At 51.6% G+C, this 27989-nt stretch overlaps 2 protein-coding genes across 6 annotated transcripts; both read right to left on the reverse strand.

The window, feature by feature from the left end:
• Positions 1-26469, reverse strand: DDX51 (DEAD-box helicase 51). Of its 5 annotated transcripts, XR_014785758.1 has the most exons (17): positions 25881-25937; positions 18267-18631; positions 17415-17611; positions 16613-16763; positions 14777-14922; positions 13465-13536; positions 12565-12671; positions 11031-11139; positions 9444-9592; positions 8965-9148; positions 7972-8087; positions 7660-7776; positions 7094-7195; positions 6889-6952; positions 2206-2340; positions 1835-2075; positions 1-1175 (listed from the first exon to the last, which is right to left on the reverse strand). XR_014785758.1 is itself a non-coding variant. In XM_084819969.1 (16 exons), exons 1-16 carry the CDS (start codon positions 25901-25903, stop codon positions 1149-1151), a joined length of 2064 nt encoding a protein of 687 aa, XP_084676095.1. In that variant the 5' UTR covers positions 25904-25937; the 3' UTR covers positions 1-1148. The 5 variants fall into 5 exon arrangements, 2 of the variants coding, with proteins under 2 accessions (XP_084676095.1, XP_084676093.1); XR_014785757.1 differs by lacking the exon at positions 18267-18631 and having other exon boundaries at positions 25881-26469; XM_084819969.1 differs by lacking the exon at positions 1835-2075.
• On the reverse strand, positions 26211-27967 carry MIF (macrophage migration inhibitory factor). Its single transcript, XM_084819970.1, has 3 exons — positions 27808-27967; positions 26884-27056; positions 26211-26580 (listed from the first exon to the last, which is right to left on the reverse strand). The coding sequence occupies exons 1-3, from the start codon at positions 27913-27915 to the stop codon at positions 26514-26516; spliced, it is 348 nt and encodes a 115-aa protein (XP_084676096.1). The 5' UTR covers positions 27916-27967; the 3' UTR covers positions 26211-26513.
• Between the last annotated feature and the right edge of the window lie 22 nt (positions 27968-27989).

The following is a 27989-nucleotide window of genomic DNA, read 5'->3' on the forward strand; positions in this document are numbered from 1 at the left end:
TTTCACTGCAGAGCTTTTATTGCTTTGCACAGACTTTACAAAACCCAAGGAGTCTGGATTCATACAACGCATAACCTTTTCAGAAATCCACGAGCAACACCCCTCCAGTCTTTACTATGACAATGTAATTTGCCTAGCCTGGTTTGCCTAGGTTTTGCTTCCCCAGCTTCAAAAATATACCCTGGAGCTGAAAAGGAATAGAAGAGGGCAACTCAGGAGATTACAGGTTCAGGGCAACTTCTCTACAAGTGGTGGTTGAGGCTCCTTAGTTTAGAAAAAGGGCACGTAAGCTGGGAAATAACAAATGATGTAGAGTCCATTGAGATTGTTTTCTCCTCCTTTCGTACTGGTACGTCTCAAACAGCCAAGCTGCTAGGTAGCAGATTCAGGCCTGACAAACAGCAGCCCTTCTTCATACATGTGTGATTCACTTCTACAACTCAGCACCAGCAGGATGCTACCGTCACATCTGGAAATAGAGCTATGCTGTTCAGCGTTCAGGAGGAATTAAGATTTCCATCTCAATGACAAGGCTACTCCTAAGCACAACTCATTAACCCCCTCTCTCAAACACACAAAAAGCAGAAGCCACATTGCCATTTAAATCATGCCTGAGAGTCTCCTCCTCTTCTTCGCAGAGATGGAGCTCTGGCTGGAGGAGCAGCCACAGCAGCTGGAGGCACGCCTGGGCAGACAAGGACAAGGGCCTGGGCAGACAGCGCAGCTCTTCGGGGGCAACGGGGCACAGCGGACACTGATCCCTTCCCAAGGGACAAGGGCGCTGCGCTTCGTCAGGCGAGGGCCAAGGGGACTGGCTCTGCTCCGAAGGAGAGGCTAGGAGCTCTCCTTTGCTGCCTGGCCAGGCCCACTGGGAGAGAGCCACCATCATCTGAAAATGCTGGCCTTCTAGGACTGAGGGTGGCCCTGTGTCCCTGTGCAATGACAGCAGGCTGGCAGCATGCTCGGCCCGGGCTGTGGGGCGGATGCGCTGCTCGCCTCCTGCTGCGTCGGGGTGCCCTGAACCCCTGGCAGCTGACTCGGAACGTTGTGCACTCAAGAGGCCAGAGGCCGACGCCGGCCCGCTCCAGCCCCGGCGTGTTTGCAGCGCCACCTCCTGCCCACACGCGGGTTCACGCCCCTTGGCTGCCTCAGGCTCTCCTCTCGGCGCGCTCCTCCTGTTGAGGAAAGAGGGGGAAGGAGGTGGTCAAGGCTTCCGGGCACCTGGGCGGCGAATGCTGACAGCTCCCCCACCCCGAGAGTGATCACAGCCAAGCCAATTCCAGAAAGGCGGCCGTTAGCAGTCTGGAAGCCTCTCCCTGATTCCCACAGCCAAGTGAAGTGGCCAGTTGCAACCGCTCTGCACAAGCTCCAGCCCGGGGGGGGGGGGGGGGCACGGGCAGACCCCAAAGGGAGAAGCTCTCTATGTGGCCAAGAGACCCATGGGGCCCCCTCCTCTTCCTGCTGGCTGGCTAGACCAGCCAGCAGGTCTAGTCAGCCTGGGGTCCTCCAGATCTCCTGGATTTCAACCCCTGTCAGCCCCAGCCGGCGTGGCAACGGGTCTGGAATGCTGGGAGCTGTGTCCAACGTGGGCTGGCCTGGGCTGCCCCCCGCCTACTTCGGCCAGGGCCACCACCCGCCTGCAGAGGCAGGGCGAAGAGCCACGCGGTGGGGGCCTCCCCCGCCCTGCCAAGTGCCACGGTGGCCTCAGCTGCAGCTGGACCTGGGAGCCTGCCCACTGCCCCTGCCTGGCAGCATCTCCCGACCCCCTTCCTTAGAAAGAAGAGCCACGCGCGGTCATCGGGAGGGCTGCGTGCGCTGCAATCCCCCCACTGACGCGCGGGAGCGGGATCAGCCGCGGCGTTCTCGACTGTGACCATCTCGGCTTCTGGGTTTCCAAGCCCGAGGGCTGCAGAACAGCGTCAACCGCGCCTCAGCGGCGAACTCAGGAGCCAGAGCGGCACGCAGGCAGGTTGCCAGTGGCCGGGGGGCTGCGCAGCATTCCCAGCTGCCCCCCCGCCTAGCAGAACAGGAGGGCGCACGTTTCCACAGGCCGTGTTGATGCAGAATGCCTGTTTCTAAAAGCACAGAATATGCACAACAGCTGTGACCGTTTGTGCACTGTCCCAAGCCAAGGGCCCATTTCTTCCAACACCCCAGTGGCCCGGGAAGCTACAAACACCGCCCCCCCCTCCGCACCAGGGCTACCTTGACAACCTGCTGCAGTTTGGCCAGCGCATCCTGGTATGGCTGGAGGAGAGGCTGAATGGACTCGCGCTTCACCTGCTGCCGCGCCAACCCTGGCAGGCCAGCTTCCCTCAGCATCTTCAAGAACTTGCATTCCTGGAGACAAAAAGCAGGTGAACACCACGCCCTCTGCCCCCCCAAAACACCGCAGATGGTTGAAAAAGTGCCCCACTGACCCACAACATGGCTCAGTGGAAGGGAGGCTGGATACAGGCCTAGGAAATGGACGGGGAGGACAGGCCATGGAGGGCAGCCATCGCGCAGGGCGACCTTGGCACCCACAAAGTCCCCTGCCCGAGCCGGTCCCCCCTCGGCCGTCCCCCTTCCTTCCTGGGCCTCTGCTGCTCCAGCTCTCGCCAGGACGTCTTGAACTCCTCTGAGGAGCAGGACGTGCTGCGCCAGCAGGAGCCTCCATGGCACGTTTGGAGCGCGGCACCTGGGTTCTTGCAGGGGGAGCAGAGACACCCCCGTGACGTTCCTGCCCTGCCCCCTCTGCTCATAGCTGGTCAGCAAAGTCAGCGGCCTCGTGGGCGTTTTGAGGGGCTTTGTCCTTCACTAACAGATGGATTTCGACAGGTAGCTGCAATAGGAACTGATCTAAGATCATCACATCTCTCATTCTCTCCTTTGTGTCTGCTTTGGCGCTGCTTTTCGATTTATCAAATCAGACAGCGAGCTTAGCACCCAGCTCCACAGAAGGCCTGCCAGCTTGTCAGTGACAGGGCCTAAACTGTTTTCTGAAGTTATCTGGTCCTAGTCTGAATCGTTTAAACACAGCTTCTTCGTATTCACCATAGGTCAATGCAGCAATCTGAGGAAAAGCTATTCCAGACCGCTGCCAATTCAGCTTTCATCTGTGTGGGAAGGCGTTCCATATATTCTTCTTCAGGGATACCCTGCAGATGTGCTGCTTTTCCAAAGGTTGAGAGGAAAACTTGAGGGTCTTTGCCTGCCACATCAGCAGTAAAACCCCTGGGAGTTATTCTAGGAATGTTAAGGCTCCAGTCTTTGCCCTCTCTTCCTCCGGTTCTCCCTGCTTTTCCCTCCACCTCTGTTCAGCTCTAAATTTCTCCATCTCAAATTATTATTGCTTATCCTTTTCTTCCATTTCAATTCTCAGCCTCTCTCCTTCCATCTTCAATTTCTCTGCTTCCAGAATCATAGAATAGTAGGATTGGAAGGGGCCTGTAAGACCATCGAATCCAACCCCCTGGCTCAATGCAGGAATCCAAGTCAAAGCATCCCTGACAGGTGGCTGTCCAGCCTTGTCTTGAACGCCTCCAGTGTGGGAGAGCCCCCCACCTCCCTAGGGAATCGGTTCCATTGTTGTATTGCTCTGACAGTCAGGAAGTTTTTCCTGATGTTCAGCCAGAATCTGGCTTCCTGTCACTTGAGCCCATTCTTCCGTGTCCTGCACTCTGGGAGGATGGAGAAGAGATCCTGGCCTTCCTCTCTGTGACAACCTTTCAAGGACTTGAAGAGGGCTATCCTATCTCCCCTCAGTCTTCTCTTCCCAAGGCTAAACATGCCCAGTTCTTTCAGTCTCTCCTCATAGGGATTTGTTTCCAGTCCCCTGATCATCTTCATTGCTCTCCTCTGACCCCTCTCCAGTTTGTCTGCATCCTTCTTAAAGTGTGGTGCCCAGAAATGGACACAGTATCCAAGATGAGGCTTAACTAGTGCTGAGTAGAGGGGAACTAGTACTTCCCGGGATTTGGAAGCTATACTTCTATTAGGGGGTTGGCCTCGATGATCTTATAGGCCCCTTCCAACCCCACTATTCGATGACCCAGATGCTCTCGATGGGGCTACCAAACTCATCCTCCTGTATTTCTGTGCAGAGATATGTATTTTTAACATATAGTGCAACTCCGCCTCCCTTTCTGTTCCTTCTGTTCTTTTTGAACAAGTTATATACTTCAACTGCTGTTTTCCAGTCATGGGAGTCATCCACCAAGTTTCAGTTACACCTGTCAAGTTGTATTTTCCCTCCTGTATTAAGAGTTCAAGTTTGTTCTGTTTGCTTCCCATACTCTGGGTATTAGTATATAGACATCAAAGACCATGTGCTTTATATTCTGGCCTTCTTCCTACATTTTTTGGAAGACCTTTATTGGGCGCTATTAGAGCTGTTCTCTCCACTGTGGTGCATAAGCCTTCATCCACTGTTACCACCAACTTTACATCTCCCTCCCTCAATTTAAAGCCCTCCTGATGAAGTTCTTCATGCTGTGGCCAAACACTTTCTTTCCAGCCCTTGTGACATGCAACCCATCCTTCGCCAACAGTCCATCTTCCAGGAAGTATAGCCCATGGTCCTAGAATCCAAATCTCTCACGCCGGCACCACCTTCGTAGCCGGAGTATTTTTCTTCCCCTTTCTATCCTTCTTCTAACTACTGGAAGGATGGATGAGAAAACTATCTGGGCCCCAGAGTTCTTGAGTTTCCTTCCCAAAGCTTCAAAGCCTGGTGTGATTTCTTCATAGCTCCGCTTGGCTGTATCATTTGTTCCCTCATGGATGAGAAGAAAGGGATACCGGTCAGTGGGCTTTAAGAGTGCAGGGAACCCTTCAGTCACGTCTCTAATCCATCCTCCCGTGAGTCAGTATACATGGCGAGTCCACGGGTCTTCGCGACATACTTGGGTTTTGATCCCACACAGCAAGGAGTCTCCCACTACTACTTTTCTCTTCTTGTTGTTGTAGGCCTTGGTTTCATCGCCTCTGCTTGACTGACCTTCAGCCTCTTGCTCGCTCTCATGCAGGTTCCCCTGTAACTCTTCCTCTGCAGGCTGTCCTCCAGTCTCATCCACAAGTACCTGTAAACGGTTCCATAGTTCCACTGCTTCCACTGGTGCAGAGTGGCGTCTAGTTCTTCTGCTCCTGTCGCCCTTTTCCAAGGAGTATCCTCTACTTTGTTTTTCCTCGCTTTAGCAGTTTTCTCTTCTGCCTCAGCTTGCTGTTGCTCTTCTAGCTCCTGTACTTTGCTTTGCTGCTGTAGTTCCACCATTCTGTCCAAGAACTCTTTGTCTTCTCTTATTCCCTGGAGGGTTGACACTCGTCGCTCCAGTCCTCTTACTTTTTCTTCCAGCAGTGCAATCAACTTGCACTTGTTGCAGGTGTAGGCCATGTTAATCTCAGGCAAGAAAACAAACACGGCAGAGACCTTGCAGGTCACCACCACTGGAGAGTCTTTTCCTTCCATAGTCTCTATTTCCTTTATGTTTCTACCTTTCTCATGGTACTGGGATGGCCTATGCTTTGTCCTCTATTCACTGGAGGTTAACAACAGAGCCCCACTAGAATGGAAGTGTGTGTTACAAGAAAAGAAATTGAAAAAATTATTTGTTAGGGACCTCCCCCTTGACCTCCTCTGCCAAGCTCCTGTTTGCTCTCCCTGGTTGCTCCCTGTGTTCACCCGCTCTCTGGGAGCTTGCATGCTTGTATAGCCTCCAGACCAGCTGGAGCAGCTTCCTCTGCTCTGCTCAGCTCAGCGACAGGAAACAATTATCTAACTTGGCTTCTAATTCCACATTGTCCCTCTTTCTCCTCCATTTCATATGTACGTTGCCTATCCTCCTCCATTTCCACTTGTCTCTCTTTTCTTCCTCTTCCATGACTCTAATCCAATTTGGTCCCTCAGAATCTCTAAATACGTTGGGCCTGTGGTTTTTACCTCACAATTTTTCTCTGCCCCCGCTTCACTAGAAGCTTTCACTGGATGTTGTATCAACATCACTCTCAATTCTTCTACACTTTTCCCCTCATAAGAAACATTTAATGCTTTGCACTTCTCCACAAGTGCCTCTTTTTTCATGCTCATAAATTCTTCCATTTTTCCTCACAGTTTCTCTCACACTTCAAATTCAACAACTCTTTTCTTGGATTGCAAGTTCAACACACTTTCTCCTCGTATCCCACTGTATTCCTGACTTCTCCAAGTGAGCATTCCCCATCTCTAAGGCCTTTCTCACCCAAGAAGGAAACACCTTCTCCCCACACAGTCACGCTGCCACCAGGACCTTTACGGCTCAGGTCCAGCCCTGTACTCTGTACAATATCTGTGAGAACACACAGACTTTTATTATCACCTGCACTGTTTTCTTTACTACCTTCCCCTTAGGTAGCCAACAGCAGAAGGCATAGGATTTGGTTAAACAAATAAACTCAATTAATTACAGCAATAAGTTGTTGAATAGTAAATATGTAACTCTTAATGGTTCTATTCATGTACGTTCTCTCATGCACCATACCCCAGATCACATTCTCAAATCAAACACTTCACAATCACCACAGACCGTCACTCCCATTGTTCTAAAATTTTAACGCATCAGTTCCCTACCTCTGATCCTTCACTGACTCACACAGCACAGCCCACACACTTCACTCCCCTCTTCACTCATCACACATATGCATATCCACCATTCTTCCTGTCACTCATCCCAGTCTCACCCGAGAGATGCTCAGCATAAACACAGAGTCATAACAGGAATGCTTACTCTGTTAATGGCGGGGAGAGCTTTATGCGAAAATATCTTGGCATTTTGGCTTTATTAATAATATTAGCATTATTATACTTGCAAACTCCATATATGATGTGTGACATCATCACACACACCCCCGGTCCCCAGCCTGGGAACATACCTGTTGTTTCAGCAGCATGGTGAAGGCCAGGCCAGCTTTCCCAGCACGAGCTGTCCTGCCCACCCTGAAAACAGTGGAAGAGCGGCCTGTTACATGACGGCTCTTCTGGGCAGTCTTATCCCAGCCGCAACTGGAAGGCTGCTGCTTGCAGAGAAAGAGCAAACCCATCCAAGCCATTCGAAAAAACCTCCTCAGAGGAAATTACCTGTGAATGTAGGTCCTGATGAACTGAGGTGCATCGTAGCTGATGACACATTTCACTCCGCCAATGTCAATCCCTCGAGCAGTGGCATCTGTGCTGATCAAACTGTTCAGAAACATACACATACACAGGGGCCCATGAATTGCCTGAGTCTACAGGACCGAGACAGCAGAGTTGAGCACAACCAACATGCAGCTGCTGGGGCCCAGTTAATCCATCCATGGACAGGACCAGGCCTTGGCAAAGATGCTGGAGGGGTCCTCCAGGGGTCCTAAGGGAGGAGAGAGACCTCCCAAGGGAAGCATGTGCTCTTCCAGCTGACCCAGCTTTGCACCACCAGCACCCCTGGGAAGGGACATGGACGACTGGGGAGCCCGCGGGGCTGGACTCGGCCCTGGCCCTGAGGCTCTGCTCTGAACTGCGGCAACCGTTCCTTGCACTGCACCACCCCAGCTCCACATCCTAAGACCAATGGGCAAATTGGCAGATTTGTAGTGTGGAGCTGGACTAGCAGGGGCCTGACATCTTCCGAACATGAGGATGTCAGAACTCCCCCTGGAGACACTCACAGCTGGATCTTCCCCTGTTCAAATGCCTTCAGCGTCTGCTTCCGTTGGCTTGGACTCAGCCTAGAAGAAAACTCAGCCACATTCACTCCACCAAAGGCTCGGATCAGCAGGAACAGCCTGGGAAAGGGAGAGGGGAGGGAGCACGGTGCAGTGGCCAAGGAGAAGTCTCTGGGCCAAGCCCCGCAGCGCTGGGAAAGCGCACTCCTGGAAGCCACTGCCAGCCAGCTCAGCTGACCTGAAGGAGACGGACCAGTGGCCTACCAAAGGCAGACGCCAGCCCAGCCTGCAGTAGACTCTGCTGCAACACCTCACCTGTGTGAAGTCTCTTTGCTGTTGGTGAAGCAGAGCACTCGGGAGAATTTCAGCCTCAGCAGGAAATGCAAGAGGAACAGTGGCTTCCAGCTCAGGCTGCAGGGCACGTAGTATTGCTGGAGGAAGCGAGAAGGGACAGCTTTAGCACAGGGGCTCGTCACCCGGCGCAGCGCCTTCTGTTGCCACTCGGCAGACCCCTGGGCAGGGTTTCCCCAACCAGGAACAGAACACCCTGCATGCCAAATGGCCGAGACGTTTGCTTCTCAGCCAAGTGACGCCAACATGCAGCTTTACAGGGATTGTGTTTCCAGTTAACCATTTAAGACAGTCACTGTATATTTCCTGCAACCCAACCATATCAATTTCAGAACTGACAGTTCACATCACGCTTCAAGACACCGAGTTTAGACACCCCAGCCACAGGTTACCAGTTTAGAAACAGCAGCTTTTATACATCTTCCTATGGTGTCTGCTTCATCTTCAAAAGACTGAAGCCGCCACAAAATCACCAGCTACAAAATCTAGGTGCTTAGTTCCAAAACCAGTGTCCAGTAACTAGCCACTGAGGGGTTGTTTCAGTCTGCTGCATTATTTTATTATATCTTACTACTTTGTTAGCCAGTCTAGGAACATACACTTATGCTGATGGTGCAGGACAGAAATTATGTAAATGAAGGTAGCCCTTTTCCCAGCTTTCCCTGTTCTCCCAGGAACTTCTTAGGCCTGATGCCCTGTATAGATTTCCCGGGTCCTAAGGAGTCTGCTGCCAAAAAGGAAGGATTTCTGCCTGCCCCCTGCCCTCCAGTTACGGGTTGCTTCTCCAAACACTTGCCCCTTTACACTGTCTTGGCCCTCCTGTGGAAACAGATGTCGCAAGAGGCATTTGCTGGAGAGGCAGTGGGTCCTGCCCTCATCCACCACGCACTCAGCGGAAAGGCGCCCTCGCGCCACCAGATGTGGCAACAAGCACCCCCAACAAGCCACACTCCTTACTGAGAGCCCCTCAGGGAGGGTATATTTCTTCTCGGATTCCTGTTGGACCTCAGCCTGTTTCTCAGAGGAGACTGGCATGAAGAGGCGAGGCTGGTAGAGGCCGAGCTGCTGCAGCTTCTCGGGGTCACGCGTCAGAGTGGCTGAGAAGAGGAGCTTCTGCAGAGGGAGCCGAGGACAGCAAGCCCTGGAAAGCAGAAAGCCCCGGGAAGAACAAACGTGAGCCCGGCAGCTCCAAACAAAACACCTCCCCTGCGCCTCTTTGGGCAGCCCCGCCCAGGCCTGCTTCACTCTGCAGGCGGATGCGGAATTCTGTGGACATATCCACAAGGCCACCTCCCACGCAGCAGCCCCTCCCCGACACGGCGGGCAGTCTCTGCGCAAGGCCTGAATTTGGAAGGGGGGGCTCCCAGGAGACAGGCGGCGGGGGCTCCCCGCCATGACCGTCTTGCCTGCCAGAGGCAGGGGGTTCAGCGCCTCACCTGGCGGCTGTGATGGGAGGCCCCTGCTCTGCCCGCCCGAACAGCCTGGGGGGACCAGCGCCCTCTCCAGCACGGCAGGCGGCCTTCACCACCTGCTGCAGCCAGTCCTGGTGCAGACCATCCACCATGCGGTCGGCTTCATCGATGACCTGCATCACACGCAATCAGGCGGAAGAGAAGCGTTCGGGCAACATGCGGCTTGTGGAATCGGGTCGACAGGCTTGGGGGCCAACATGCAGCCCCAGCTGGCTTTGCCTTGCCAAGGAGCAGGGAAAGGACAGAGGACTGCCGTGGTTTGAGGGAAGAGCACAGGAATGGCCTGAGGGGTCCTGGACTGGCCAGTCCACGCTTGGGCTGGTGATGCTTGCTTTAGCGGTTTATTGCTGTGGACCCAGCGGATGCCAGTAAGAGCCTGGAGCAGGAAGGAAAAGCCCAACTTCACGGGCCACACAAGGCACTTGATGGAAAGTACCAGCAGAAAGGTCTTTGTTAAGTAAATAGTGAAACCCTTCATGTATTAAAGCACGGATACTTAGAGAGAAAACAATATTAAGGGGTTACGGGGTATTATGGGTCAAAGTGTTCTTACTTCGTATCTCACTCCACACGTGGGTTGAGCCCTGCCATGATCCATCAAATGGGCCTTTCTGGGCATGAAGCTGTGTGTGATAGAAGGCCCAAATACCAATGTGTGGGGAACAATGTTGTTGGGCTGTTTCCCTTTGCTGTGTGGTTGAAGTGAACTAGCCACATGCAAGCTTAGCTTGTTCTGAGGGCCACAAAACTGCCACTGTAACACCCCCCCCCCCCCGCACATGTACAAAACAAAACAACAACGTGGTGGCAGGATTCTGCCAAAATGGAGTACATTAAGCTCCCATTTATTTCACTGGGGGAGATTTAAGCCTATGCTTAACTGCTCCTGTTTCCCTTCAACCATGCAGCAAATGGGTTCTTGGTGGCAGCCCCGCAAGTGTCGGACTCTTTCCCTGGGGCTCCTCAAAGCTTGAGCATCCCCTGAGAATGGAACCGGCTACTAGACGGTTCCGTTACTCTTTCACCCCTATGCCCAGGTTGGACAACCAATTTGCCTGTCAGGACTGCTACGGACCCCCACCAGCCTCCTCTGGCTTTGCCCTGCCCAGGCCCAGTCGGCCGCCTTTCAGGCCCAAGCGCGCGCGGGCCACCTCTGCGAGGAGGAGGGCCGGTGGCACCCTCCACTCAGCAGCCTCACAATCCCACCTTGGGCTGCACGCGCCAGCTATCCTGAGGCTAATCAACCCATCCTCCGAGAATGCCAAGCGGTGCCTTTATTTGGCTGGCTTTTAGCAGCGACAGGGCTGGGGGTGGGGATAGCTTTGATTTTGCCAATTCTTTAAAAACCAGCTGCAATAGATTTCCTGAGCAGAGTGTACACTGATCTGCTCCCAACCTCTGGGCTGAGGAGAGCTGTGCTTGTGAGGGGGGCCTTTCCCACCAAGACGTCCCGCCATCCCCACCCAGGTGCTCTGTGGCAGTCAGAGGCATGGTGGGACCTTGGAGCTCCCTGGTGCGTGTTCGGGGGGAAAGAAAACGGTTTCTCCTCACCAGGAAGCGAAGCTCTCTCAAGCTGAACTGGGGGCTCTGCTGGAGATGGTCCACGAGGCGCCCAGGAGTGGCCACAACAATGTCCGCCAGACTGCGAAATCCAGTCAGCCTGGGAAAAGGAGCCCAGAGATAATGAGTGGTGTCTTCTGCCCAGCCCTTGTTTCAGCATTTGGGGGCCTCAGGTCAGGGGGTGATTTATTTCAGACCTGGATCTTTTTCCCGCCATACCCCAGAGGTTCAATACAGCTTACAACGTACTGAGAATATTACTGTCAGGGTTCCCTTGGCCCCCTCCTTCCTCAAGCACTCACAAACAACACAAAAAGAGAGGCTTCAGTCTCACGCTTTTAAGTCATTATTCACAGGTTCATTGCAGATGCAAGTCCTCTAAGACTCTCTGGCTACAAAGGAATCCCTCCAGGGGATTCAAATGGCATAAACGAAAGTTGAAGGGCGGCTGTCTGCTAGACTGACCTGGGGAGGGGGGGAGGGAGGGAGGTCCCGCCCTCGCCTGCTGCTCCCCAGCGTAGCCTCTCGCGTATCCTCTCGCGCATCGCTAAGGGTTCCAGCGTCTGAGCTCCGCCCCAGACTTCCCTCTTAGCTCTGCGTCTCCGCCTGGCGTCTCTTAGGTCACAGACCTCAAGCCCCACCTCCGCCTCCCCGCTGCTCCTCACAGAGGGGGTAGGGATGAAGCTTCATGCCCGGCCATCTGGGAGTTGGTAACCTGAGAAGCACACCTATCCATATTGGAACTGACCTGTGAAAAAACCTCCCCCAGTTCTGGCTGCTCCTCTTCTGAATCTGAGCTGCTGACTATCTCCCTGCGCTCAGAATCAATCCCGACAATTACAGTACTGTCAGGCTGAGTGCCAATCATTTCCTCAGGAACGCAGCTGAACAAAAGGGGCTCTGTACTACTGGACCCACAATGCTCCACACTAGCTTGCAACTGTTGTCCTCGTGAGGCTGCCTAGGAACCACACGTTGCCTCGCTTTGGGCCCTGGGCAAGCATGGCAGGGTGTCTCCACTTGGCAACCATTTTATACAGTCCCTTTGTGTGCACAATCTGATTTTCAAGACCCAGGTTTTGCCCAATGGGAAGGCTGGGAGGGAGGACAATGGACTGGCCCTAGTCTAGACGCAAGATTGGAGCAGCAGCCCGGGGGGAGATTCGCAGCACGTGTTTCCAGGCTGAAGCCCCGCCCAAACCTGCCTTCCGAAGTCACTACTCAAACTGGTCAGCACAGCCAAGAGCACTAGAAACTTGGTTTCTTTATTAAAAGCCCAATTCTGTGCCAAGTGCCAGATTCCACCATTATCTAAGGAGCTGTACACACACTCTCTGCAGGCGTGGGCCATAAGTGCTGAGGCAGAACTGCTCCCCTCCAAGCAACCTTTAAAGAGCAGCAGCATCAGACAACTTCCTTGCTCAGGGTATGGAGGGCTGGTGTTTGCAGCCCCCTCCTGACAAAGTTAATGGGCCACACATCAGAATCAAATCAATGTGTGAAGCCAGAGAGAGGCTAAACTTACGTTTTCTCAGCGAGTGACTCTTGCTCCTTCACAAAAGATTTCTGCCCAGTAAGCTGCACCACTTTCAGCCCTGTCCCGTCAGTGTAGATGTTGAACACTTTACCCACCTACAGAAAGGAGTGAATGAGAAACCTAGAAGAGAAGGAGCCCTCAAGAGCAGCCAGCTAAAGGCAGTCCTGAGGGGAGGTATCTACCTTCTGCCTCCCCAGTCCCTGACATAAGTGATTTGTTAATTGGAACATAGCGGGTGGATCTCCGGGTGATCTGAAGTAGATCTGCAATGGTTTCTGGCTCCCACTTGGTTCACAATAGCAACAAAATGACTTTTTTCACCTAACTTGGGCTGCTGAAATGAAAAAAGTTTGTGGTAAAGAAGAATAGATTTTTGTGTGAAGGACTGGGAATCAGTTCCATTCTGGTATCAAAAACAAATTCCTGGGATTAGAGTGGGCTCAGAGGCACCCTTTTCTTTAATGCTAATTGTATGCCTTTTGGATCTGGTTGGTAGATCTTGGAGCTCTACTAAAATATAAAGTAACCCTCACAAGCTTGACGTCTGCCTGGCCCTGATCTGTGGGGCTGTCTTCAGGCTCTGCTGCAGGGCCAACAGGCTGCTGTAGTGTTGACAGGAGGTCTGCAGACCCCCCCGCCCCCAGGAGGGCTGGTGCTTGTTTCTCTTTCCATCCCAAGCCCCTTGCTTTTCACCCATAGCAGCTCATCCCACAACCAGCTGTTCCTGTCACTCAACCCATCTTGCACCTGGTGGGAGCATGCCATGCCTATAAATCACCAACAAGATCCTGCAACATCTTGACAGAGAGGCACATTGGAGGAACCCATTCCTTGGGTAAGATGCACACCCAGCAGGGGCAGAAAGGTCCGCTCTCCTCGGGGATGTACCTGCTGTGCCAGCTCTTTGGTGGGCAGGACTGCCAGGGCCCGCACCTGGCAAACGACTCGGTCTAGCAGAGCCTGCCAAGACAAAGACCAGAGGTCAGGAAGAGCCGAGGGGCTCCTTGTTCGCACTCTGCACAAACAGTGTGCAAAAAGCAACACGGAGAGACATGTGTGCAGGCACCCCCCAAAATGTGTTAGCTCATCACCTTAAGTTCCAAGGCAGCATTTTATACAGCACTCTCTAAATTCATCAGCCTGCAATTTGCCTCTGCATGGCCTGGATTCTTCCCCCCATTATTCAATTTGACATCCCCTCTTATCCAAGGCGCATGGAATTTGATACAAAAAAATCATGATTTTGTAGCCTGAAGACTTAAAATGTTGCAAGTTATGCGAGATGCATGAAGGCTGGAGGGAGGGCTGAAAGAGAGGGGCAGCAGCAAGAAAAGAGCTGGAAGGAGAAATGAGAGCACGGGGGGGGGGGGGCGGGGAGGCTCACACTAGGGGTTCACACACTGCTGCAATTAATCTTGCCCGCTAAAATGAAACACTCTTCCAATGACCCACTGCTTAAACAGGCCCCAGACTCATCTTTGGCTACCAAACACTTGCCTATAAGGACCTGGTTCACATGACACAACAGCCCACCATGGCTTGATCTACCTGCAGGGGCTGTTGCCTCATGCTGCGCATCTGTTGGTGCCATTTTTGCATGGTGCCCAGCTTGCTATGTTGTGCCCACCCAGGCAACAAGGGTTGTTTGAAGGTTAGACAACCCTAAAAAAACCCATGGCTAGCCCTCAAACAACCCCCGCCACCTGGGCTCACACGACACGACAAGCCATGGCAAGCCAGGCACCCACAGGCACTGTGCAAAAATGGTGCCTGCAAGTGCACAGCACAACGCAACAGCCCCCATAGGCAAATTAACCCACACTGAGCTGCCATGACATCGAAAATGGCTCTTGAGGCTGCTTGACTGGCTTCAGAAACGCCAGCAGGACATGAGGGAGGAGGGGCTCCTCTGCTTGCAAGTGCTGGGCGCCTGTGACCACCAAAGCCACAGAACCTGCTTCCTGTGTTGAAGCTGGCTTGACAAAAGGATGGCACACGTTGACACTTCAGCACTTGCGCCCAGCAGTTCTCCTCTGGATGCTTCCGGGATAATTCCTCTGACAGCACAGAATGGGCTCCAGTCAACTAGCCACTACCCCTCTCGACCCATGCGGCAGCTCTGTTCTGGCTGTAGACCTTGGGATGAGGCTAGTGCAGAACACCCCTCCCCCAGCCGCTCTTCGCCACGCCCAAAGCTCACCTGCACCACAGGAATGATGAAGGCCAGTGTTTTACCGCTGCCTGTGGGGGCCGAGACACAGATATCACTTGGCTGGTAGCCACCCCTCCCAGCCAAGAATCCAGTGGACATGCTTTCCAAGATGACTGGAATCACCTCAGCCTGAACTGAAGAAAGAGAGCAGGAGAGATCAGCACAACCAGCCCTTGAAGAGGGCACTGGGGGAGAGGGGACTGCTCTTGATTGCTTATGGAGAACTCCAGTTCCATCTTTAAAACCAGCCACCACCATGGTCAAGACCCCATTTTAGGAAGAGTCAAGCCTCCTTTCAAAGCAGCCCTCGCTCTGGCCAGGGCCTACATCAGCAAGCACACAGCTCCCTGTGTGAAATGGGGGGCATATGCCACCTAGCTGACCGCTCTCTCCAAACGACTGTCCCTTGTCCTGCAGCAACCTGTTTCTTGGGCACCCTGGAGTGGGGCTGCCCATCGCCTCGCTCGCGTTCATGTAACCAGAGGCGCTTCCAGTTTAACCAGAGGTTAATCAGTTTCCTGCCCCTTTGGGGTTTTACTATATGTGGAGAGGAGAGCTACTCAGCGAGCTGGTTCTCTCTCTCGAAGAGGCTCTCAGAGTTTTTCTCCTTGGACAGGAAAGAACAGATACTGGATTTCAAGATTTTGTGAACCGCCCAGAGAGCTTCGGCTATTGGGCGGTATAGAAATGAAATGAATGAATGAATGAATGAATGAATAAATAAGATGACTTAGGAATTTTAATATTTTCATTTATTTATTTTCTCTTTATCTCTTGAGAGAAAAATTTCCAGAGGGACAGCTGTGTTAGTCTGCTACAGCAAAACAACAATAGTCTTGTGGAATCTTAAAGACTAATGCATTTATTCTGGCATAGGATTTCACGGACAGTGTCCATGGCAGAATACAGTTGTTACTCTTTAAGGTGCTACAAGACTCTTTGTTATTTTTGAGAGGGAAAAAAAACAGTGTGGCCATGTTGTTAAGATGAAGAGTGTGGGGTAGGTCACCCACCTACTGGCATGCGGCCTCCAAGGGATTCCCTCTGAGGGAATGCAGTCCTCAATGGGAAAAAGTTGCCCACTCTTGCCTTAAACGGGTGTCCTGTAGGGATCCCTGCAGCCACTCCATACCAGGGTTCTCAGAAAACATGCATTTATTTGCAATATTTATATACCACTTCTCATTTTATACAAATCCTAAAGCAGTTTACAAAAGAATAAACTAAACAAAATAAACAAAAAAATCTCTCTCACACACACACACACACACACACACTCACACACAACAGTATCATGAGGTTGGTACAAAGACTGCTTTGGTTTTCCTCCAGTCATGAGCTAACAGCTGTCTTCAATAAATGTCTAAAACACGCCTTAAACATGGGGCTACTTCTCTCTCACCAACTCAAGAATGGATCCATAGACCTCGACAGAAGGTGGAACTAGCTGAATACAAAAAACAATACATGTTCATATCCAGCCCTATGTTCAGATACTAGAGCTCTAACCCAGATAAAGACCAACTAAAACCCACTCCTTTTATATATCTAATACGTAACTGGCAACCAAGGAGACACTTAATATCAAATCTGTCCCTACATTAACCATTGCAGGGAGGTTACAGTGGGCACCTGTAACCTTAAGGTGTCCTTAAGTAGCACCTCTGCAAACAACTCCCACCAGCATTCATTTAAAAAGCAAAGATGCCTATCAGCTAGTCACAAAGCATTTGTATCACTGATCCCCTAAAACTGCAGCTTTATATATATAAAGACAAAACACAAGTTCTTACTATTTCATGACCATCCACACTATTATGATACCTGGAAACAAAGATTCTATTCCATTTGCTTTCAGTTTCTTTGTGATTTTAGGGTGGATTACTGGAACATCCTGAAGCGAGAGAAGGTTCTCTTTGATCCGTCTCTGGACTAGCTTTGGTTGAGCAAGCCACTGAGGCAGAAGAGGCTGCACCTGAAAAGACACACAGGCACACAGAAACTGTGGCTACGATCCAGAAAACTGCATGCGCAGCTCTGTCCCTCTTCATTAGGCACACAGGAAACTTGGACTCTAGTTTGAAGACAGGGCACACCCTGTCTCCCAACTGAACAGTTTGTTTCCAAATGTTTCTTTTCCCTGTAATTTTCCCCCTCCCTTCATTTAGGACCAATAAAATGTGGTCTCGATTGTAGGAAAAGGGGGGAAAGCTGATGGTGGTGGAGATGTGGGAATAAGGCTGCAATCCTATGCATGTTTAGACAGAAAAAAGGTCCTGCAACTCCTAGCATCCCTCCAGCCAGGCATGCTGGCTGGGGCATGCTGGGAACTGTAGGACTTTTTGTGTCTAAAGATGCACAGGACTGCACCCTAACTGACTTAAAATGGAGTTACATTCAGGCATTAAGAAATAACCAAACCCAATTGGCACTTTGGTCCTCCCCATTTTGCTTCACATTAAGTATCACTGACTTCACTGCAACTTACATCTACAGCCCGCATCAAGTATAGGGTGCAACGCACATGGATAACCAATTATCATTTCCAGCCCGTGAGTTCTCTCTCTCTAAAATTATGCCTACACCGCCTTTAAGGGTGGGAGCCTCTCAAGGCGGACTCAGTTACCTTCTGCACAGTCTTTTGATCACAGTGGCCAAGAACAATCATGCTAGAAATTGGAGGAGTTCCCTCCTTTGGACTCGGCGCCAACATCATCTGCTCCTCTTGGCCTTGACTCGCTCTGGCTCTGGCATCCTCCTCTCTCTCTCCTGCTGCCGCACCACCTCTGTTTTCCAGAAGACTCTCTGGCTTACTTTCACTTCCTGGTAAAATAAGTACGACAAATTATTTGAGTCCTGATTATCACATAAGAAAAAAGTTGCTCATAGCCGTCTAAGAAGCTAAAAGGAAAGTTTGCGGGGGTGGGGGAGAGAAGAGGGATTCCAGGTGGGAAGGAGCTTCAAAAACACACAAAAGGGAGACCCATTCCAACTGCCTCCAAAGTGCCAGTCAATAAAGCATGCAGCTGCTACCTTTACACTGACTGGGATACTAGGGGAGAAAAGCCAGGACCAGCAGCTGCTCACACAAGCGGCCTATTCCTGCAAGCAATGGGAAGTGGGAGAAGAGCTCTCGTGAAAGACAATGGCAATTTTGCTAAGCAGCTACACTTCAGGATGCAGAAATCCCAACTGGTGGAGGTTTCTGCCACATCTTGCCTGGGAAAGCATCTCTCATCTTATGCTGCTCGTATGCTCCCGTCAGCTGCTATTTACGGACATCAGAGCCAGTTCATGCAGGGCAAATCCATGCTTAGACTCTTCAAAAGGTGAACATCAGTGACCCAGCTCAGACAGCGGGGGGCTGCCGACTGTGCGGATGACAGCGTTTCGCAGCCTAAGCCCAGCCCGGCAATGAGAGATGCCTGACTTTGGCCCCCTCCCAGAGTTTCCAGCTGCCGCCCACGGTGTGTTTTACCTTCACTGGCTTCAGTCCTTCCTTGGGGCACTTTGGATTTTGCTCCATTCTTTTTACTTCTGGTGGAACCAAGACCACCATCCGCCTCACCCAAGCTTTCTTCCCCGTCAACACCTAGCCTCCTTCTCCTCTTTCTAGGGCCTATGACAAAAGAGGATCCCTCACTTGGCCTCCTCTTTTTGTTCTTCGACTGTGATGCCTTCTCAGAGACCAAGCCACAGACTTCATTCTTCAGTCCCCTCAGTTCTGCAGAAATGGGCTCATTCCGCTGTTTCTGCAGCTGCCGGGCTCGTGCCTGGTCCTGCAGCCGTTGCAGGAGCACTTGTGACTTGTCTTCTGGGTCATCCTCTTCACCACTAACATACCTGTGGATTTCACAAGGGCAATTGTTGCAGTTTTAAGTTCTCCACTCCCTTGGCTTTCAATTCTTGCGCTTAATCTTTTGCTTAAATGTTGTTCGTAATGTTTTAAATCAGCTACACATTTAATGGTTTGTCTGTGTACTATACCCCTTCATGGATCACTGCCTTGTTGTGGCGAAGGGGCTTGCGTAACTCAGTGAAGCCATAAGCTATGCCGTGCAGGGCCACCCAAGACGGACAGGTCATGGCAGAGAGTTCTGACAAAATGTGGTCCACTGGAGAAGGAAATGGCAACCCACTCCAGTATTCTTGCCAAGAAAACCCCATGGAACGTATCACAAGGCTAAAAGAGATGACGCCGGAAGATGAGCCCCTCAGGTCGGAAGGTGTCCAATATGCTACTGGGGAAGAGCAGAGGGTATTTCCAAGTAGCGCCAGAAAGAGTGAAGCGGCTGGGCCAAACCCGAAAGGACACTCAGCTGTGGATGTGTCTGGTGGTGAAAAGAAAATCCGATGCTGTAAAGAACAATATTGTTTAGGAACCTGGAATGTCAGATCAATGAATCAAGGTAAGCTGGAGGTGGTCAAACATGAGATGGCAAGATTGAACATCGACATCTTGGGAATCAGCGAACTAAAATGGACAGGCATGGGCGAATTTAATTCAGGTGACCATCATATCTACTATTGTGGCCAAGAATCCCTTAGAAGAAATGGAGTAGCGCTCATAGTCAACAAAAGGGTGGGAAAAGCAGTACTGGGGTACAATCTTAAAAATGATAGAATGATCTCAGTACGAATCCAAGGCAAACCATTCAACATCACAGTAATTCAAGTCTATGCCCCAACCACTGAGGACGAAGAAGCTGAGGTTGATCGGTTCTATGTAGACCTACAACACCTTCTAGAACTAACACCAAAAAAAGATGTCCTCTTCATCATAGGGGATTGGAATGCTAAAGTAGGAAGTCAAGAAATCACCGGGATAACAGGCAGGCATGGCCTTGGTGTACAAAATGAAGCAGGACAAAAGCTAATAGAGTTTTGCCAAGAGAACACGCTGATCATAGCAAACACTCTTTTCCAACAGCACAAGAGGCGACTCTACACATGGACGTCACCAGATGGTCAATATCGAAATCAGATTGATTATGTCCTTTGCAGCCAAAGATGGAGAAGCTCCATACAGTCAGTAAAAACAAGACCTGGAGCTGACTGTGGCTCAGATCATGAGCTGCTTCTTGCAAAATTTCGGCTTAAATTGAAGAACGTCGGGAAAACCACTAAACCGTTCAGGTATGACCTAAATCATATCCCTGATGAATATACAGTGGAGGTGAGGAATAGATTTCAGGGATTAGACCTGATAGACAGAGTGCCTGAGGAACTATGGACGGAGGTCCGTAACATTGTTCAGGAGGCAGCAACGAAATCCGTCCCAAAGAAAAAGAAATGCAAGAAAGCCAAGTGGCTGTCTGATGAGGCTTTACAAGTAGCTGAGGAAAGAAGGGAAGCGAAAAGCAAGGGAGAAAGGGGAAGATATACCCAACTGAATGCAGAGTTCCAGAGAATAGCAAGGAGAGACAAGAAGGCCTTCTTAAATGAACAATGCAAAGAAATCGAGGAAAACAACAGAATGGGAAAGACTAGAGATCTCTTCAAGAAAATTGGAGATCTCAAGGGAACGTTTTGTGCAAAGACGGGCATGATAAAGGACAAAGAAGGCAGGGACCTCACAGAAGCAGATGAGATTAAGAAGAGGTGGCAAGAATACACAGAAGAACTATACAGGAAAGATCTGAATGTCCCTGATAGCCATGACAGTGCGGTCACTGAACTTGAGCCGGACATCCTCGAGAGTGAAGTCAAGTGGGCCTTAGGAAGCATTAGTAACAACAATGCTAGCGGAGATGACAGTATTCCAGCTGAGCTATTTAAAATCCTAAAAGATGATGCTGTTAAAGTGCTGCATTCAATATGCCAACAAATCTGGAACACTCAACAGTGGCCACAAGACTGGAAAAGGTCAGTTTACATTCCAATTCCAAAGAAGGGCAATGCCAAAGAGTGTTCAAACTACCGCACAATTGCGCTCATTTCACATGCCAGCAAGGTGATGCTCAAAATCCTACAAGCTAGGCTTCAGCAGTATGCGAACCGAGAACTACCGGAAGTACAAGCTGGGTTTAGAAGAGGCAGAGGAACTAGAGATCAAATCGCCAACATTCGCTGCATCATGGAGAAAGCAAGAGAATTCCAGAAAAACGTCTATTTCTGCTTCATTGACTACACTAAAGCCTTTGATTGTGTGGATCACAACAAACTGTGGCAAATTCTTAAAGTGATGGGAGTACCAGACCACCTTACCTGTCTGCTGAGAAACCTGTACGAGGGTCAAGAAGCAACAGTAAGAACCAGACATGGAACAACCGATTGGTTCAAAATTGGGAAAGGAGTACGACAAGGCTGCATATTGTCACCCTGCTTATTTAACTTATATGCAGAGTACATCATGAGAAATGCCGGGTTGGATGAATCAGAGGTAGGAATTAAGATTGCCGGGAGAATTATCAACAACCTCCGATATGCAGACGATACCACCCTAATGGCAGAAAGCGAAGAGGATCTCAGGAGCCTCTTGTTGAGGGTGAAAGAGGAGAGTGCAAAAGCTGGTTTGAAACTCAACATTAAAAAAACTAAGATCATGTCATCTGGCCCTATCACTTCCTGGCATATAGAAGGGGAAGAAATGGAAGCAGTGACAGATTTTACTTTCTTGGGCTCCAAGATCACCACAGACTGTGACTGTAGCCATGAAATTAAAAGACGCTTGCTCCTTGGGAGGAAAGCTATGGCAAACCTAGACAGCATAGTAAGAAGCAGAGACATCACCTTGCCGACAAAGGTCCGTCTAATCAAAGCTATGGTTTTCCCAGTAGTAATGTATGGCTGTGAGAGCTGGAGTATAAGGAAGGCTGAGCGCCGAAGAATTGATGCTTTCGAACTGTGGTGCTGGAGAAGACTCTTACAAGTCCCCTGGACTGCAAGGAGGTCAAATCAGTCCATCCTAAAGGAAATCAACCCTGAGTGCTCATTGGAAGGACAGATAATGAAGCTGAAGCTCCAATATTTTGGCCACCTAATGCGAAGAGAAAACTCCCTGGAAAAGACCCTGATGCTGGGAAAGACTGAAGGCAAAAGGAGAAGGGGACGGCAGAGGATGAGATGGCTAGATAGCATCACGGATGCAATGAATATGAACTTGAGCACGCTCCGGGAGAGAGCGCAGGACAGGAAGGCCTGGCGTGCTATGGTCCATGGGGTCACGAAGAGTCGGACACGACTGAACAACAACAACTGTGTACTATAAACTGCCCTGGGGTTGCATGAGTAGATAACTTGTGTGAGCAGCTGCTGGCATGAACCAGCCCTACTGTCTCTCCTTTCACTGATGTCTTTTGGGCAGGCAGTTAACGTGTTTTTATTCTACCAAGCTTTTGCTGTATTTTATTTCTCTCTCCCCTCAACCCTTGCCTGTGGATTTATTAGCTTGTTTTAATGCTCTCTGGTTTTAAGTGTAACTGATTTTTAAATCACTGTGGGGAACCTTTTTTATGGCCGAAGGGCTGTATATAAAGCTTTTCATAAATAAAACAAACACAGCAGTTGTGGTCAGGGGGGCTTGATTTAAATTAAGACTATTCAAATCACTTTTAAAATCAAGTTTCACATTGACACTCTTATATATTTCCTGGAAAATGGTGCAAGTCTGACCACTAAACTATGTTAATGTACAAATTAATAGAGAATTATTTATACTGTTTCATGCTTACAAGCAGGGTTTGCATCTCTTTGTCTCACCATATATATTTTGCATGCTTTTACCTGTAGTGGGAATACGTTTAAAGTATTCCCATATAGGGACCAGCACCCATGACAATTTGAGGCGCAATCCTATACATGTCTACTTGGAACTATGTTCCATTGAGTTCAATGGGTAGAATTCAACTGATGTCTCCTAGAGCATCTGAAGACAATCAAAGAATTTATGGAGGAAAAAGGAACTCCCATCAAAGAACTTTGTGACCTACAGTGGACACCTCACGTTGTGTTTTTGGCAGGTAATTCCACACATCTTGACTCCTGAAATCTCAAACAGTGGAATAAAGTTTAATTGGCATTTTATTTTACCCACTGAAAAGATTTGAGGCCTAATTTTACATTTTGTGGAACAGCTTTCAATAATTATGATCGTTACCAGGGTATGTAAAAAAAGAAAAAGAAAACCCAAGGGTGGTATGTTACATTTTCTATGCCCAACAAAATATGAACTGGCTGCCAGGGGTTTCCAAATTGCAGACTTTAATTCCAGCTCAGAAAAACACCTCATTCCTTGGTTAATTTCTCTTGAAATCCCTGCATCTTTGATGGGCACACATATTTAAGTGCTTTTTATTTTCAAAATACATGAATGAATCATGCCATTATTGCTTTGAAGTAGATAACTATTGTCCTTCCGCTATTAACGGGTAGATGGAAGGAAAGTTTATTTCTTTTGCCGTTATTGCCATGTGACTATTAAGATAATGGGATAAATACATAAATGTGGTTTAAGTAAGCTCAACAAATCTGTTGAGGCAGGCATTTGGGGTGGGGCAGGGTTTTTTAGAGCGATGCTGTTTTGTTCAGCTGATTATGTGAATCTGTTGTACTTCGTGTTATTTGTATTGTACACCGCCTAGAGTGGCCGGCTAGCCGGCTAGATGGGCGGCTAATAAATCTAATACATAAATAAACTGTGCCCCAGTGCCAACGACGCTGTACTAGCGTAAATCAACATGTGCACAACCTAAACTAGCGCTCGCGAAGGGAATGGGGAAAAGCAGCCATCTGCCATTGCTCTAACAAGTGCTAGTTAAGTTGAATAAGCACTGATTTATGTCAGTGCAATGTCATTAGGATACAGTTGGATTCTACCCAATGGGGCTTACTCCCACGCAAGTAGTTATAAGACTGCAGCTTAACTATGGGAATACAGGCAGATGCACCCTGGACAATTTTGCCTTTTCCTTTCGGGTGTTGCTCCTTTCTACTTCGCACTGTCTTAGCCCAGCTTGCCCTGGCAAAACCAAAGCACCAGACAACAATGGAATTTCCATCAGGTAAAAGTGAAGTGCCTATGTTTCGGTAGAGCATAAATATTTATATCTGAGAAATGATCAGATTGGTTCTTCATTTCCATAGATGAACTTCCTTTAATTCAATGACCTGGTTTGCATGACATGACAGCCCACCGTGGGTTAATTTATGAGCAGCGGCTGTTGCATTGTGCCAGGTGCCCAGCTTACTGTGGGTTGTCATGTCATGCGAACTCATGGTGGGTTGTTGTGTCATGCTAACAAGCTCAGTGAATTTCCTACCAATGTGTGCGAGTCTAACAGAGCTATTAAGGGTGCAATCCTATGCACGCTAAACTGGCTGGGGCATGCTGAGAACTGTAGGACATTTTCTGTCTAAACATGCATCGTATTGCACTCTAATTCATTACTGTGAGTCTGTAAGTGTTGGTTTAGCGTCTTAATTGTAATTATGTAATGTTTTAATTAAGAGAGAAATTGAGTATTTTACTTATGGGGTTTTGGGGGGGTGTTAAATGATCTTTTTTTTTTTTTAATCCACCCTGGTTGTGACTGGATGATCAAAAGTGATAAGCAGAAAAGCAACTTCCAGCTCCTTCAAGCTAGTTGGGGCAATAAAGCTCAGGGGTAGGGGGGTGAGTTCTAATAAACATTGCAGTAAGGCTGCTCTCCACAACAGCCCCAGATGCAATATAATGAACACACCATAATACATTCTGCTCAGAATGGAGGACAAATCAAGATGGGCCGTCACACGGAAAGACAGTGCACTATCAACCCCAAACGGAAACGCACCTTGATCCCCCAAAGGGTACTGCACAGCTGGAAGGGTGCAAAAAAAGGGCAATCATAGAATAGTAGGGTTGGAAGGGGCCTACAAGACCATCGAGTCCAATCCCCTGCTCAGTGCAGGAATCCAAGTCAGAGCATCCCTGACAGATGGCTGTCCAGCCTTGTCTTGAATGCCTCTGGTATGGGAGAGCCCACCACCTCCCTAGGGAATGGGTTCCATTGTCGTATTGCTCCAACAGTCAGGACATTTTTCCTGATGTTCAGATGGAATCTGGCTTCTTGTCACTTGAGCCCATTCTTCCGTGTCCTGCACTCTGGAATGATCGAGAAGAGATCCTGGCCTTCCTGTCTGTGACAACCTTTCAAGGACTTGAAGAGTGCTATCCTGTCTCCCCTCAGTCTTCTCTTCCCAAGGCTAAACATGCCCAGTTCTTTCATAGGGCTTTGTTTCCAGTCCCCTGATCATCTTTGTTGCCCTCCTCTGAACCCTCTCGTTTGTCTGCATCCTTCCTAAAGTGTGGTGCCCAGAACTGGACACAGTACTCCAGATGAGGCCTAGCCAGTGCTGAGTAGAGGGGGACTAGTACTTCCCGGGATTTGGAAGCTCTGCTTCTCTTAATGCAGCCCAAGATGGCATTTGCCTTTTTGGCAGCCACATCACATGGTTGGCTCATATTCAGCTTGTGATCGACAACAATTCCAAGATCTTTCTCGCTTGTAGTGTTGTTGACCCATGTATCCCCCAACTTGTAACTGTGCATTTGGTTCCCTTTTCCTAGGTGCAGAACTTGGCAATGATCCCTATTCAATGTCATTCTGTTTTCTGCCCAGCGCTCCAGTCTATCCAGATCCCTTTGAATGTTGTTTCTGTCTTCCTGTGTATTAGCTATCCCGCCCCATTTTGTGTCATCTGCAAATGTGATCAGGATTCCCGGCACCTCCTCCTCCAAGTCATTCATAAAAATGTGCTAGAGCACTGGGCCCTGGACATAGCAACAGCATTGGACCACCTTCCTGTAAAGAAAGGCTGATATGATGGGGCTTTTTACTTCAAAAAAAGAGTAAATACGATAAAGGTATTCAAAATTACGAATCTTTTAGCGTTTGTTTAGCCTTTGAAGGTTCCAATACACAACAGGCGGAATCACTACTTTGACACAGCCCGGCGATCCGCTCCCACCTCGAAGGGGCGACGTGGAGGAGGGCGGCGGCGGCGGCCCCCCCCCACGACTCGCCCCCCCCCGCCGCCCCCACACTACGCAGAGCAGCCCGGCGAGGCCGAGGGAGCTCCCCGCGATCATGCACCCTGGCCCGCGCCTCACCTGCGCACGCGGAACAGCGCCATGGCGCCCGGACTCGGCCGCTCGGGCGGCGGCTCCGCGGCGCTCCCCGATGACGCGGCCGCGCCTGGCGCGAGGGGCGGGGCGGCAGCCGGCGGGGCGCCCCGGGGCCCGCGCGGAGGCCGGCCCGCCGAGGGCGCCGCCCCGGAGCCCCGCCCCGCCCGGGGGCCGCGGTGTCCGCGCGGCAGAGGAGGGAGCCCCGCGCCTCCCCCGCCCAGGCCACGCGCCGCGCCAGGATGCGCCCGCAGGCGCCGGGCCTCCGCCAGCAGCGCCGCGGCGAGGGCAGCGCCCAGGTCCGCCGCCCGAGCCCACCGGGGCCAGCTGCGCCCGGGGCGCGCCGCACCTGCCCGCGGCCCAGCCGCCCGGCGCACACGGCCTGCAGCAGGGGGCGGCAGCCTGCCCTCCTCGGGCGGAGCCCCTCGACGCCGCGCCGCCCCCGGCCCAGACACTGGACGCTCACACAGGCTGCCTTCTCCGCTTTTATTTGCCCTCCCCGGCACAAAGAGACACCGTGCCGGCCGGATGTGCCTGCAAGGGGCCACCAAGCGGGGGAAGAGGTGGCTGTGGTCATCGGGGGGGGGGGCACGAAGGGGCCGCTGCTCAAAAGGCGGCCTGCTAGGCAAAGGTGGATCCGTTCCATCCCACGTTGGCAGCATTCATGTCGAAGTAGTTGATGTAGACCCTGCGGAAGAAAGAAACTGCAGGATGACCTCCGGAAGGAGCTGCAGGGCTAGCGGCTGCTCCCATCCCCATTCTGCTAGCATCCGGGCAGAAGAGCAAGCTGCCCCATCCTGGCGCCCTCCCGATGTTTTGGACTAGAACTCTCATCAGCCAAGCCAGCAGGGCTAATGGTCAGGAGTTGGAGGGCACCAGGGTGGGAAGGCTGAGGCAGGGACGCGCTCCCTGCAGGAAATGCCACCCACAGTTCATCAAGCACATTCCCTTCCTCGCCCCCGGCACTGCTGCCTTTTGGTTTGCATCTCACCTGTCCGCAGGTATGTGCAGGTGTTTAGTGAGCAGGTCACACAGCAGCTTCGTGTAGGTCTTGTTTTGCTGCCCACTTATCTTGCCGATGCTGTGCAGGCTACAAAGGGCACAAGGGTCGGAGGAGCCCCCGAAGGACATCAGCTGGTCAGCCACAATGTGGATTGCAACGTACTGTGACAGAAGGAAACGAGGAGGTTTCCTTTACCTCTGGCCTGGATTGATGTACACGGGCTAGGAGCGGCGTTAACAGCTTCAATTCCATGCGTTTCTACGTCCCTCTGGCCAGCTAACGTGCATTCATCCTGCCCCCCCCTCCCCGACGCCACAAGGCGCGTTTCCCAGTCCGGCACCGCTCCGTGGCGCAGGGGGCGCTGGCATCATCTGCGCGCCCCGCGCTGCCCCTCCGAGCTCGGCTGCGCTCCTCCCGACGCCGCGGGGAGCGGGGTTTCCGCGGCGCCCCCGCGCTGGGGTGTCTGGGGCTGCAGGGGCCACTGAGGCCCGCTGGTCTCCCAAGAGCCCTGCTCCTCGCGGAGACGAGGCGCCGGCTCTGCTTCGCCGCGGATGGACGCGGCGGCCTCCAGCTCCGGGCCTCCCCGGCCCCGGGACGGCCACGAGGGGCGCCCGCGCCCCGGCACGCGCGGAAGAGGCCTGGCCTTCGCGCCCGACCGCCTGCCGGGGCGCCCCGCGCTCTGGTGGCCGGGCTCTCCCCTCCGGGCCAGAGCCCGCCCGCGTCCGCTGCCCCGCGGCCGGCGCAGAGGCGGGCTGCGCTCGCCCCGCCCGCCGGGCCGGGCGATGCCGACGCGGGGAGCCCGAGCGCGCGGAGCGCCTTTCCCGGGGCGGCCTCGGCTACGTGCCCGCGGGCCGGGCGGCGAGGCCGGAGCCCGGCGTTCGGGCGCGGCCCCGCGGGGCGCCCGTCGCTCACCTGGGCGGGCTTGCCGGCGGCCGCGGCCAGCTGCTGCGTGAGCTCGCCGGGCAGGCCCTCGGGCACGGCGGCCCGGCTGACGTTGGTGCTCAGCACGAACACGGGCATCCTGCAGGCGCGGCGGCGACGGCGCGACTGGGCGGCTGCCCGGGGCGCGCCTGGGAGCCTGCGCGTCGGCGGGC

Source organism: Heloderma suspectum, chromosome 13 (genome assembly GCF_057233095.1).
Source record: "Heloderma suspectum isolate Gila_16-S chromosome 13, 16-S_ref, whole genome shotgun sequence".
Taxonomy (NCBI): domain Eukaryota; kingdom Metazoa; phylum Chordata; class Lepidosauria; order Squamata; family Helodermatidae; genus Heloderma; species Heloderma suspectum.